This window comes from Erinaceus europaeus, chromosome 13 (assembly GCF_950295315.1).
Source record: "Erinaceus europaeus chromosome 13, mEriEur2.1, whole genome shotgun sequence".
In the NCBI taxonomy this organism is placed as follows: Eukaryota; Metazoa; Chordata; class Mammalia; order Eulipotyphla; family Erinaceidae; genus Erinaceus; species Erinaceus europaeus.
In genome coordinates, this window is record NC_080174.1 from 89,361,484 (window position 1) to 89,373,844 (window position 12,361).

General features: G+C 41.5%; 2 protein-coding genes across 9 annotated transcripts in view; one reads left to right on the forward strand and one right to left on the reverse strand.

Annotated features, from left to right (window-relative positions):
* The window catches only part of SRSF11 (serine and arginine rich splicing factor 11), a 39,066-nt gene extending 37,652 nt beyond the window's left edge, over positions 1–1,414 (forward strand). For 5 of the 7 annotated variants that reach the window (XM_060206403.1, XM_060206404.1, XM_060206405.1 and 2 more), the window contains one exon: positions 37–1,414. In XM_060206403.1, coding sequence (XP_060062386.1) covers positions 37–234 — 198 coding nt within the window. In that variant the 3' untranslated portion in view covers positions 235–1,414. The remainder of the gene's footprint in view (positions 1–36) is intronic. The other 2 variants (XM_060206407.1, XM_007525679.3) reach the window with 1 other exon arrangement.
* A 6,331-nt stretch (positions 1,415–7,745) lies between these two features.
* ANKRD13C (ankyrin repeat domain 13C) overlaps positions 7,746–12,361 on the reverse strand; it is a 60,799-nt gene continuing 56,183 nt past the window's right edge. For both annotated transcript variants that reach the window (XM_060206419.1, XM_060206420.1), the window contains one exon: positions 7,746–9,796. In XM_060206419.1, coding sequence (XP_060062402.1) covers positions 9,666–9,796 — 131 coding nt within the window. In that variant the 3' untranslated portion in view covers positions 7,746–9,665. The remainder of the gene's footprint in view (positions 9,797–12,361) is intronic.

The following is a 12,361-nucleotide window of genomic DNA, read 5'->3' on the forward strand; positions in this document are numbered from 1 at the left end:
TGAAGAAATTCACTTGTGTTGTTTTCCTTGGCAAAGCAGGTCACACGAGATTACGACGAAGAAGAACAAGGCTATGACAGCGAGAAAGAAAGAAAAGAGGAGAAGAAAACAACAGAACCAGGTTCCCCTAAAGCAAAAGAATGTTCTGTGGAAAAGGGAGCTGGTGATTCACTCCGAGAATCCAAAGTAAACGGCGACGACCACCATGAGGAGGACATGGATATGAGTGACTGAGTGTTGCCCCGTGGAGTCCGGCTGGACACGTGCATCAGTGTCATTCCTCTGTGTGAATTCTTCATGCTGTATTTGTTCATCTCAGACCTAGACGTGCACAGCTCTGAGTTACAGGTGGTTGTGAAGCTCCTGGTAACGGTATTAGTTATTTCCATCAAAAAGCTTTTCGAAAATTTTCCGTGGGTGACCAGTTCTTGACATGGTGAGATGTGATTTGAGTGCCAGCAGGTTGGCTGTCCTGGAACTGCTTCAAAGAAACAGACGCGGAAAGCTGCATGCACCGACAGCAGGCATGGACTGTTTTATGTTGTGTGGCCGCCTCTCAAGTTCACTTAGAGTATTTCTAGAAATTGATTCATTGCCATAATAGAGCCATGTAGGGAATGCACTGATTGCATGTTCATTGTGGCAGGAATATCCTAATTGTCATTCAGATCTCCAACATGATGAATCTACTTTTGGACTTGTTTGTCGACATGAAAATTTAACACACATAGTTACATCTGAAAAAATGAGCATTTGAAGTAATCCTTTAAGCCTTCTGGCTAAATTTTTGTCTTTTGTGTAACTTTTGAAGGGTTATATATATGCACTAACCATTTTGTGATGGCTAATTAGACTTTAATGACAGACAATGAGATTTCAAATTTAAGCTGTCTTTGACAGGAAATAGCATATTTTGAACTAGAGTTGTATACTTTTTCATCAAGTATTTGGGGTTTTTTTTTTCCTGGATTAATAATTTATTCCACCTCTGTCATCACTGAAAGCTAGATCCTTATCTGAATCCATCTGTAGGGAGTTACTCTTGTCCTGAATTTCACTTTTCCCCTTCTTTATTAATTTGATTCAAGCTCGGTGTTGAAAAAAGGGATAGTGCATTTTAAACTGAACTTCATATGCTTTTAAAATAAGGCAAATCTACTTGATAATGTACTTTTTTTATTTGATCTCAAGTTGTAAAAGAAGAATAAATTTGTGTTACTGTTACTGCAGTAGTAAATCTTACGCACACAGTGATTCCATGTTAATGCAAAATAGTTAGGCAACTGTTTTCTTAGTTACAGAAATTTTATGCTTTTGTGCAGTAAAAGCAGAAGTAGGCTACAGTCTGTGCCATGTTGATGTACAGTTTCTGAAATTGTTTTACAAGACTTTGATAATAAAACCCTTAAACTTCTGTGTATGTCCCCGCAAAACCATTTGTATTTATTTACACTGTGGAATGTATCCTGCTTACCTCGTCATTCTGCAAGTCCAGTTCTTTCTCCCTTTTAATCCACACATTGAAAGAGTGACAAGATTGAAATCTGCCGCTGTAGCTTTTAGTTGCCATCAACTTTGTCAAAGTTGGTTTGATTTCTATTTAACCTCCTATCTTTACTGTAATTTCTCTCTCATATTTGGGATGTAGGAATTGGGTTGAACTAAGCACTGAAGGTGAGAACAAATAAGTAGCCCCATCCAGAGCAAATATATTTTCAGTAAAGAAATCGCCTTTTCAGAAATGCTATAAAGACCATCAATTTTTACATATGTATATACTACATAGTATATTTATTCACTTAACAAAATGAATACTGTTTTTTAGTGACTGGGATTAAGGAAGTGAGACTTGGAATTGTAGCTGTTAACCAAGTTTGAATCTAATTTTTTAAAAACTTTTAACTAAAATGCCATATAGAGAAGCAGCGTTGTTTTTACAGTTTGTAGCAGCTTTTTAAAATTTTTATCAACAAGAACTTTGTCTGTAGTAAGAACTTGTAGTTATGGTCCTAATAACCACTGCAATTTTAAACATGAAGTTGAACACAAAACCTTTGTTTAAAACTTAAAAACTTCTTAAGAGTTAAGTTGAAGCATTTGACATTGCCATTTTTTAAGTCGAAAACAAAAGATTGGTGGGTTCATCTGGTTTAAACCTAATACTAAAAGTATTCCCTTATGATCTCTGGCTGTAAGCACTATATCCTTTTTTGAAGGGGTAAGTTTTGGCCTTGAAGGAGTATCACAAACTATAGATACCACAGTGAAGGGAATTCAGGCCTCCCAGTTTTCAGCGAACATTTTCATGCATGAAGGTAGGTTGCACTGGAAACAAGACACCCAGCTGAAATCTAGTGGACACTGGCCTCCACACCTGAGTTTTGTTCTGTATTTGGTAGTTAAAAAAAAAGATAAAAATAAAGGTGGTTTTGTTAGAAAAATCTTGGTCCTATTTATTTGTTTTTAGAAGTAAGAGTAGTGTTTTGAATCTGGCCATGACTGGTCTCCATGCCCAGGGAGTGAAACCTCTTAGCAGTGACCCACTTGCTTGTGAAATGGGGATGATAGCTAGAGGGGAAGAGGTAAAGAAAGAAAAACACAAGTGTGGAAGATGGCAGCTGCTACTTGATCACAGCTCTTATCAACTAGACAGACACCTGCAGACTTGCTTCACCGCCTGTGAAGCAGCCGGCATCCTCATACCGGTCCTTGTGCTTTGCGCCAACGTGTGCTTAACCCACCACACCACCACCCGGCTCCCTCCATGTTTTTGTTTTTTTTTTTTTTTTAAAGACTTTATTAATGAGGAAGATAGGAGAAAGAGAAAGAACTAGACATCATTCTGGTACATGTGCTGCTGGGGATTGAACTCGGGACCTCATTCTTGAGAGTCCGGTGCTCACCATATGTTTTTGAAGCCTAAGTATGTGTGATAAATTGAAAGATGAGAGTCGACCAGTAGCACAGCGTAAGGACCAGTAGCACAGCGTAAGGACCTGCGTTAGGATCCTGGTTCGAGCCCCTGGCTCCCCACCTGCAGGGGAATCAAATTGCTTCACAGGCAGTGAAGCAGGTCTGCAGGTGTCTTTCTCCCTCCATTTCTCTCTGTCCTATCCGACAACAATAAAACCTGAGCAACAAAAGGGAAAAAATACACATTTTTTAAAAAACTTTAAAAAGTCGATTGTAAGGGACCCATGAGGTGGGTGGTGCACCAGGTTATGCGCAAGAATATGGGTTCCAGGCCCCTGCTCCCCGGGCTCCCCACCTGCTGGGGGGAGGGGGAGTTTAAACAAGTGGTGAAGCAGGTCTGCAGCTGTCTTATCTTTCTCCCTCTCAATTTCTGTCTATCCAGTAAATATTAATAAAAATAAAAGTGCAACCATTGCCAGCCTTCCTTAGTGATCAAGAACTCTGGGGCATTGCAAGTATATAAAAGTTTTTTTTTTTTTTTTTTTTTTGGTTATGTTTAGAAGTTTCTATTTTAAGGGAGTGATTTTCTAATTTTTAATTTTTTTTAATATTCCCTTTTGTTGCCCTTGTTGTTTTATTGTTGTAGTTATTATTGTTGTTGTCGTTGTTGGATAGGACAGAGAAATGGAGAGAGGAGGGGAAGACGGGGGAGAGAAAGACAGACACCTGCAGACCTGCTTCACCGCCTGTGAAACGACTCCCCTGCAGGTGGGGAGCCGGGGTTCGAACCGGGATCCTTATGCCGGTCCTTGTGCTTTGCGCCACCTGCGCTTAACCCGCTGCGCTACAGCCCGACTCCCGGGAGTGATTTTCTAAGGTAAAACATCAAGAATTACCAAGTGTTTTTAGGTGGTGATTTTAATAGCAGCCAAGATTCTAATTCCAAGTACCTTGGTGCTTTGTGGCTAAAAATAATACTCAGGTTGGGGGAAAGCGTAATGGTCATGCAAAACTACTTTCATGTCTGAAATCCCAAATGTCCCAGATTCAATCCCCAGTGCCACCATAAACTAGAGCTGAGCAGTGCTCTGGTCTTTCTGTATCTCATTAAAATAAAAAAAAAAATTAAAAATAAAACAAATTTACATTTTAGAAGTTCACGGGGCTGGGTGGTGGCACACCTGGTTGAGCACATAATGCAGTGTGCAAGGACCTGGGTTTGAGCCCCCGGCCGGCCCCCACCTGTGGGGGAAAGCTTCACAAGTGGTGAAGCAGGGTTGTAGGTGTCTGTCTCTCTAGTACCCTCTTCCCTCTTGGTTTCTGGCTGTCTCTATCCAAATAGTTAATTTAAAATATATAAGTTCACCACCAGAAAATCCAAAATTTTGATAACCTGCTGAATTTTAGATGACGATCTAAAATGGTACTGCCTCAGATTTTTTTCTACCAGAGCACTCCTCAGCTCTGGCTTATGGTGGTGCGGGGGATTGAACCTGGGACTTAGGAGCCTCAGGCATGAGAGTCTATTTGCATAACCATTATGCTGTCTCCCCCACCCAATATATTTTCATAAACTTACCTTTATTGGATAGACAGCCAGAAATTGAGAGGGAAGGGGATGAGAGGGAGAGACACACCTCGAGCCCTCCTGCTTCCCCACTATGAGGCTTTCACCCTGCAGGTGGGGACTGGGGTCTTGAGCCTGGGTTCTTGTTTATTGGAATGTGTGCTCAGCACAGTGCAACACCACCAGGCCCCCTTCTTATTTTTAATTATTCCCTATTGTCCTTGTTTTATTGTTGTAGTTGTTGTTGATGTCGTCGATGTTGGATAGGACAGAGAAATGGAGAGAAGAGGGGGAGAGAAAGACAACTGCAGACCTGCTTCACCGCCTGTGAAGCGACTTCCTGCAGGTGGGGAGCCAGGGGCTCGAACCAGGATTCTTATGCGGGTCCTTGTGCTTCGTGCCATGTGCGCTTAACACGCTGCGCTACCACCGACTCCTTTTTTTTTCTTCTTTTTTTTTAGTGAAACAATACAGAGACCAGTTATCAACTGTGGCTGATACTGTGGTGGGGATTAAACCAGGGAGTCTGTTCGCATAATTTATGCTATTTCCCTTCAAATTTTTTACTTTTTTCTTTTTTTATTTAAGAAAGGATTAATTAACAAAAACATAGGGTAGGAGGGGTACAATTCCATACAATTCCCACCACCCAATCTCCATATCCCACCCCCTCCCCTGATAGCTTTCCCATTCTCTATCCCTCTGGGAGCATGGAACCAGGGTCATTGTGGGTTGCAGAAGGTAGAAGGTCTGGCTTCTGTAATTGCTTCCCCGCTGAACATGGGCGTTGACTGGTCGGTCCATACTCCCAGTCTGCCTCTCTCCCTAGTAGGATGGGTCTCTGGGGAAGCGGAGCTCCAGGACACATTGGTGGGGTCTTCAGTCCAGGGAAGCCTGGCCGGCATCCTGATGACATCTGGAACCTGGTGACTGAAAAGAGAGTTAACATACGAAGCCAAACAAATTGTTGAGCAATCATGGACCCAAAGCTTGGAATAGTGGAGAGGAAGTGTTAGGGGGGTACTCACTGCAAACTCTAGTGTACTTCTGCTTTCAGGTATATATTTTGCAGTAGTTTACGGGCACGTGTGAACATATGCTCGCTCTCACAGAAACTGGTGTATATCTAGGTTTTGGGACTTTGTTAGAAAGTGAACCACCTGAGATGGAATTAGAGTATACTATGAAAGGAAAGGTCTCACCCGAGTAATGAAGCTGAAGGGTATAAGTAAAAACCCTGTGGTGAGGGGTAGACACGCAGCTTCCTGGGCCAGTGGGGGGTGGGAGGGATGGGTCAGTCTTTTGGTGGTGGGAATGGTGTTTATGTACACTCCTAGTAAAATGTAGTCATATAAATCACTAGTTAATTAATACGAGAGGGGGAAATTAGTTGTATGTCTCGAAGTTTTTCAAAACACAAACTGAATCTTTTCAATATATAGGCTGTGTAATTGATATGCAGACTCTCTCAAAAGCCTAGACCAAGTAGATCAGAAGCAACCAATAGCACAGCTATATACAAGATACTGGGTACTGTACAGCAAACCCTAACAAAAGGACTTTTCAAAGTTAACCCAATTACCAAATAATGTGATAACGTTAACTATCGATTGTCTTTTTGAACCCTAAGACAGCAGGAATCTCACATCTCCACTATAGAGCCCCTACTTCCCCGTACTGGAACCATTGTATAGGGCCCACTTTCCCGTATGCCTCTCCCACTCAATATCAAATAATATTGCATCTGACGATCACAACCTAAACAACACAATGATTGCCACCTCAACATGCTTCACTTCAGACTGTGTCCAGAGACTTCACGTGTGGAATGACAACCCTTCAGCTTCATTACTCGGGTGAGACCTTTTCTTATTTTCTGTAAGAGAGCACTGCTCAGCTTTGGCTGATGGTGGTGCTGGGGATTAAACCTGGGAGCCTGGAGCCTCAGGCAGGAGTCTTTCACAGAACCATTTGTCTACCCAGCCTTCCTTGGGGTTTTTCCTTTTTTTGTTTAATAGAACATTTTTTAATCAATAAAGATAATAATAAAATTGGATAGAGACAGAGAAATTGAGAGGGGAGAGGGAGATGACACCTGCAGCCCTGCTTCACCACTCACAAAGCTTTCACCCTGCAGGTGGGGACCAGGGCTTGAACCTGAGTCCTTGTGCTCTGTAATGTGTGTGCTTAAATAAACCGAGTGCACCACCACCTGGCTTTTTTTTTTTCAGAAATTCCCTTAATAGTGTGGCAGAGAGAAAGAAACTCCTATCAGCAACCTTTAAAGAGTTGTAGCTTCCAATAGAGGCAATGAGGACACAGAACTCTGGTGGTATTGAAATAGTGTGTGATTGATTATACCCGTGTCTTGCAGATCAACATTAAATAACCAATAAAGTTTAAATAGAGGAAGAACCGGGGACTGAACTTGACCTTGGCGCTGGCCCACGGCACCACGTCCCAGGCTGCCTTCAGGTTTTCAAGCAGGACATCAACAGCTTCCTACCACACTCTGGGTACCGGGCAGCATCACCATGAGCAGAAGTGCCCCTGAATTCAGACTGCTGGAAAGGCTCGTGTGCTCCAAGGATGACTTAAGGCCTCAAAGCACAAGGGGTTAGGCTCGCAGTGGGAGTCACACCCCAGCCCCTCGGGAATAAAGAACACTGAATGTGCTCACTGGCAGTTACCGGGGCAACACCGATTTTTTGTGGGCTTCTCTGAAACGTGATCACTTCCAGACCACCGTTGAACTTATGCCAATCAGACTGACTGCTTGAAGCTTTTTCACTTGTATGAAGTTTGACAATTGTCTGATTTGACTGTGGATAGAAGCAAGCTGTTTTTGTCGTCGGTAGGGCTCCTCAGTTCCAGCTGGCCTTCAGGGCAGGGGTAGCACTGAGACTCTGGCAGTGAGGCTTCCTCACAGGCCGTTGAGAGCTGGGTGAGGACCTGGTCACACGCACGACAGCACAGGTGGGCTAACCAAGTGAAAAGCCCTTCCAGCCCAGAATGTTTCAAATTGGAGCATGACTTTCTAAAAATGAAGCACTACCAGTGGCAGGATATGGGCAACCCCCAGATGACCAGTCTGAGGGCCACTCCCAGTTTCCCCAAGCCTAACACACAAAGGGGAGTCCCACAGAACATTAAGGGGTGGCATCAGGACATCTGGATTTTCAGGTAGCAAACCGCATGGTGTTTGCGTCTCCTTAATTGAATAGCATATTGCTTCACTAGCTGATTGAAAGGCACACAACTCTAATGTGAAAAGTTTATTCACTCCTTGTTTTCATCACCATTAGAGAAACATTTGCTTGTCCTCTGTGATCAGATAAAAGACATTTTGGAATGGATAATTATTACTCTATATTAAAAAAAATTAAAAACAAAATCCAAGTGCAAAAGTTTTCAGTAGTCTCCTTACCTCCAGTGTACCCCCAGCAAGATATTCACAGTTTGAAGGAAATGGACCAACTCCAAGCTGCCAATACACCAGGATAGCTGCGGTCCCTCCCCCATCTTCCCCCACTCTAGTACAGCCCCAAAGGCTTATCTTAATCCAAGAAGGTAAGGGAGCCAGAAGGGCAGTGGTCAGCTGCCTCTCAGTCTTCAAACTTCACACAGTCACTAAAGGATGATTCGGTATCTAAGCCACCTGATCGACAAGCTGTCCCAAATAATAGGGATCAACTCCCACTCCATGAGCCTAGGCAGGGTTCACTCCACCTCTCCATGAAATTTAACAAACAGACCCACAGAAGGTAGTAGTTGTCTCTGAAGTTTTTGCTACTATGATTTCTTCTTATAAAATGTATTTAGGAAAATGTCAGCATATGCAGTAGGGTATGTATCCCGTGGAAGATGGGGCTTCCAATATAGTCACTATAAAAGTCTTCTTATGGGGGAAGCTTTGGATCTTTAATAAATCATCTCTTCAATAAAGGTCTAAATTCATTTAAAATCCTGGAAAACATTTACACCACTGGTCACGCTTAAAAAAAAAATTGACAGATTCATTCTGACACATTTCTCAGGAAACATTATATAGCTAAGTTCTTTAAAAGACATTAACGTTTATGATGGTTAAGTGTTATTATTCCTAATTTTCTTTTCTTGGACCTTCAAACCATTTTGGAATAAATAAAATATGAGCATTTTAACTGTAGAAAATGAGTAATGCATGATTTTAACACTTTGGAGAGGAAAATAAATGACTTAAAAAATGTGTGTTTTTTTTTAAACTGACACCAGTGCCATCTATAATCCACTAAAAACAAAATTATCAGAATGATATGCACTTATTAGGAAGCGAGTTAAAAATGTGGGGATTTCTTTAAAGTGCTGAGACTTAGGTGAGGAATAGCTCTGTGCATGCTGGCTGTACTTATCCTGAAGACACACACCAAAAAGAAGTCTTTTTTAACTCAAGTTTAGGAAAAAAAAAAAAAAAGAGGTTCTATGAAAGGAAGATTAGTAACAAACATTTTCCCATTGAAGAAAGAACCCAGGTAAAAGAACTAGCACCACAATGAGTCGCACTAAGGCGCTACAGGAGGTAACCTTGTTCCCTGCAGTGAGCGCTCTCTCTGAAATGTATTGCAACACAGAAATGCAACTGTTAAATGGGACCATTGGGTTCATTTGTCTACAGAAAACTGCATTCCTTCTCGTTCATTATATTGAACAGACATTCAGATTACTGAAATATACATGTTACATAATTTACATTTTATGAAAACAAAGCTTAAAGAATATTTATAAATGTCACCTTGAATATAAGATGACAAGTTTAAAAGGGCTTTATATCTTAAGACATTTAATTTATGTTAATGGTCCAGGAGTGTTTTAGATATAGATAGAATATAGATATATTTATATGCATATATATTTTCAACAATAAGTGTAAAAATCTTTAAAAACGAATCACAGCACTCTGCTGTTTTACGCAGGAAGGACTTGGGGTCATTAAGGTGTCAAACTATAACACTTAGGTATCTGTTTTTTAAGAGACTGACAATGGCACATCAGGAAACTGGCTAGAATTCTTAGTGGAGACCCTTCTTTGTTTGTATCTGCTGTGTCAATTCAATGTGTGATTCCCTTTTCTCCACTGAAGTCTTGGTTCTGCCTGTCTGGATTCCTTGACTTCCTCCTCATCTTGTGGCATCGTTTCCCATGTGAGCTAAAGGTCAGGAAAGCGGCTGGGGTCTTCTTTGTAGTCCTCAGGGATAGTAAAGATGGAGCCATCAAATTCATCATAACGGAATTCCTGAAAAGTCACAGTGGCTGTGATCGTAGGAAACACGGGTATGTCTGGAGAGAATAACAAACACTAAAATAAAAGGTGAGTCTATTTATAGGCTATAAGGTACTAGTAGAGATACATTATACTTATAAAATGTAAGAGCTTAACTTCAGAAACAGACCCTAACATATGTGTAACACTAAGTCTGCCTGTTTTCAGGGGAGAGTTCACCCATCATTAAGGGGAAACAAAACAAAGGATCAAGAACTGTATTGCAAACTGAAGCTCCCATTATGTTTAAAACTCCACTTCTGACACCTTTTCTTCTTCTTACAACTGAGCAACTACATTTCTACTTTTTTTTTTTTAAAGAATTTATTTACTGGGTGGGGGCGCACCTGGTTGAGCGCACATATTACAATGTTCAAGAATCCAGGTTTGAGCCCTTAGTCCCCACCTGCAGGGGGAAGGCTTCAACGAGGGGTGAGGCAGGGCTACAGGTGTTTCTCTCCTTATCTCCCTCTTCCCTCTTGATGTCTGGCTATCTATCCAATAAATAAAGGTAAAATTAAAAAAAAACATTTTTTTAAAGAATTTATTTGCTTTATCCACTGCTCCACCGCCCTGACCAGCTGAACTGTTTTTTCATCAATTCTAGTGTAGTTTTTTGACTCTGAGCTGGTGTATGTCGGAGTTTGTTGGGAAATCTTTTTCTACACATCATAGCTTTTCTGACAACCCAACATTTTCATTCCATCATATAAAATACATCAATCTTTTCTTTTTTTGTTCTAATTAAAGACAGGTGAAATTGAATGAAATATAACCTTAAAAATGACCAAACGGGTGGTCAGGGAGGTGGCGCAGTGGATAAAGCATCGGACTCTCAAGCATGAGGTCCTGAGTTCAATCCCCGGCAGCACATGTACCAGAGTGATGTCTGGTTCTTTCTCTCTCTCCTCCTATCTTTCTCATGAATAAATAAAATCCTAAAAAAAAAAAAAATGACCAAACAGGATAGGTGATAGCATACTCAGTAGGGCACACACATTATCATGCACAAGGACCAGAGTGTCCAGCCAGACCCCTGTAAGGGGGAAATTTCACAATTGTGATGTAGTGCTTCAGGTATTTCCCTTTCTCACTTCCTATCAACCTCCCTCCCCTCTCAATTTTTCTGTCTTATCAAACAAGAGCAAGAAAATACTAAGAAAAAGGAAAAAAGTAGCTGCCAGGAACAGTGGAATTACCAGGCAGACCCACAGTCCCAGTGATAAATCTGGTGGCAATAAAAAATGTTTTAAAAGTCACTCTGTGGGAGTCATGTGGTAGCGCAGGGGGTTAAGCGCAGGTAGCGCTTAGCGGAAGGAACAGCATAAGGATCCGGGTTCAAGCCCCCAGTTCCCCACCTGCAAGGGAGTCGCTTCACAGGCAGTGAAGCAGGTCTGCAGGTATCTTTCTCTCCCCGTCTTCCCCTTCTCTCTCCATTTCTCTCTGTCCTATCCAACAACGACAACAATAATAACTACCACAATAAAACAAGGGCAACAAAAGGTAATAAATAAAAAAATATGTACATATTTTTTTTTAAAAGTTACTCTGTGGGAGTCAGGCAGTGGTGCAGCAGGCTAAGTGCATGTGGCGCAAAGTGCAAGGGCTGGGGTGAGGATCCGGGTTTGAGGCCCCAGCTCCCCACCTGCAGGAGAGTCACTTCACAGGTGGTCAAGCAGGTCTGGTGTCTTTCTCTCTCCCTCTCTGTCTTCCCCTCCTCTCTCCATTTCTCTCTGTCCTATCCAACAACATCGACATCAATAACAACAATAACTACAACGATAAAACAAGGGCAATGAAAAGGGAATAAATAAAAATTTAAAAAGTGTTTTTTTTAAAAAAGGTTTTTCTGTTTAGCTTTAGTCCTAGCAAGTTGATGGAAAAGTCGTAAAAACACAAGTCGTAAAGCCTGGTTCTGATTACTAGAAATCACTCAACTTACATGTTTCAGAGTTTTCAGCTATAAAATAAGTACTTCCTTTTTTTTATGATTTATTTTTTTATTTCCCCTTTTGTTGCCCTTGTTTTTGTTGTTGTTATTGATGTTGTTGTTGTTGGATAGGACAGAGAGAAATGGAGAGAGGAGGGGAAGACAGAGAGGGAAAGACAGACACCTGCAGAACTGCTTCAACGCCCCTGAAGTGACTCCCCTGAAGTGACTCCCCTGCAGGTGGGGAACCAGGGGCTCAAACAGGGATCCTTACACTGGTCCTTGAGCTTTGCGCCACCTGCGCTTAATCCGCTGCACTACCGCCCGACTCCCTAAAATAAGTCTTTTCTAAGGTTTACTTAAAACTCCAGATGAGAAAGATAAATCAGGTGTCTCTCTAGACCAGATGGGAGTACATTACCTGTTACAAGCCTAATATATTACAGGAAACAATCTCAGGAAAACACACACAGAAATCAATGTAATGATTACAGATTTCCCATTATTCGAGGGAACTCATTTATTTGTGGTTATTAAACACAAATACTGTTTCAATTCAAGCATCTTCATATAAGTTTTAGCAGATGTAATGAGGCTATAATGTGAGGTGCCAAGAATAAAGGGTAGCTGTGCTCCAGAAAGAGTATCTACA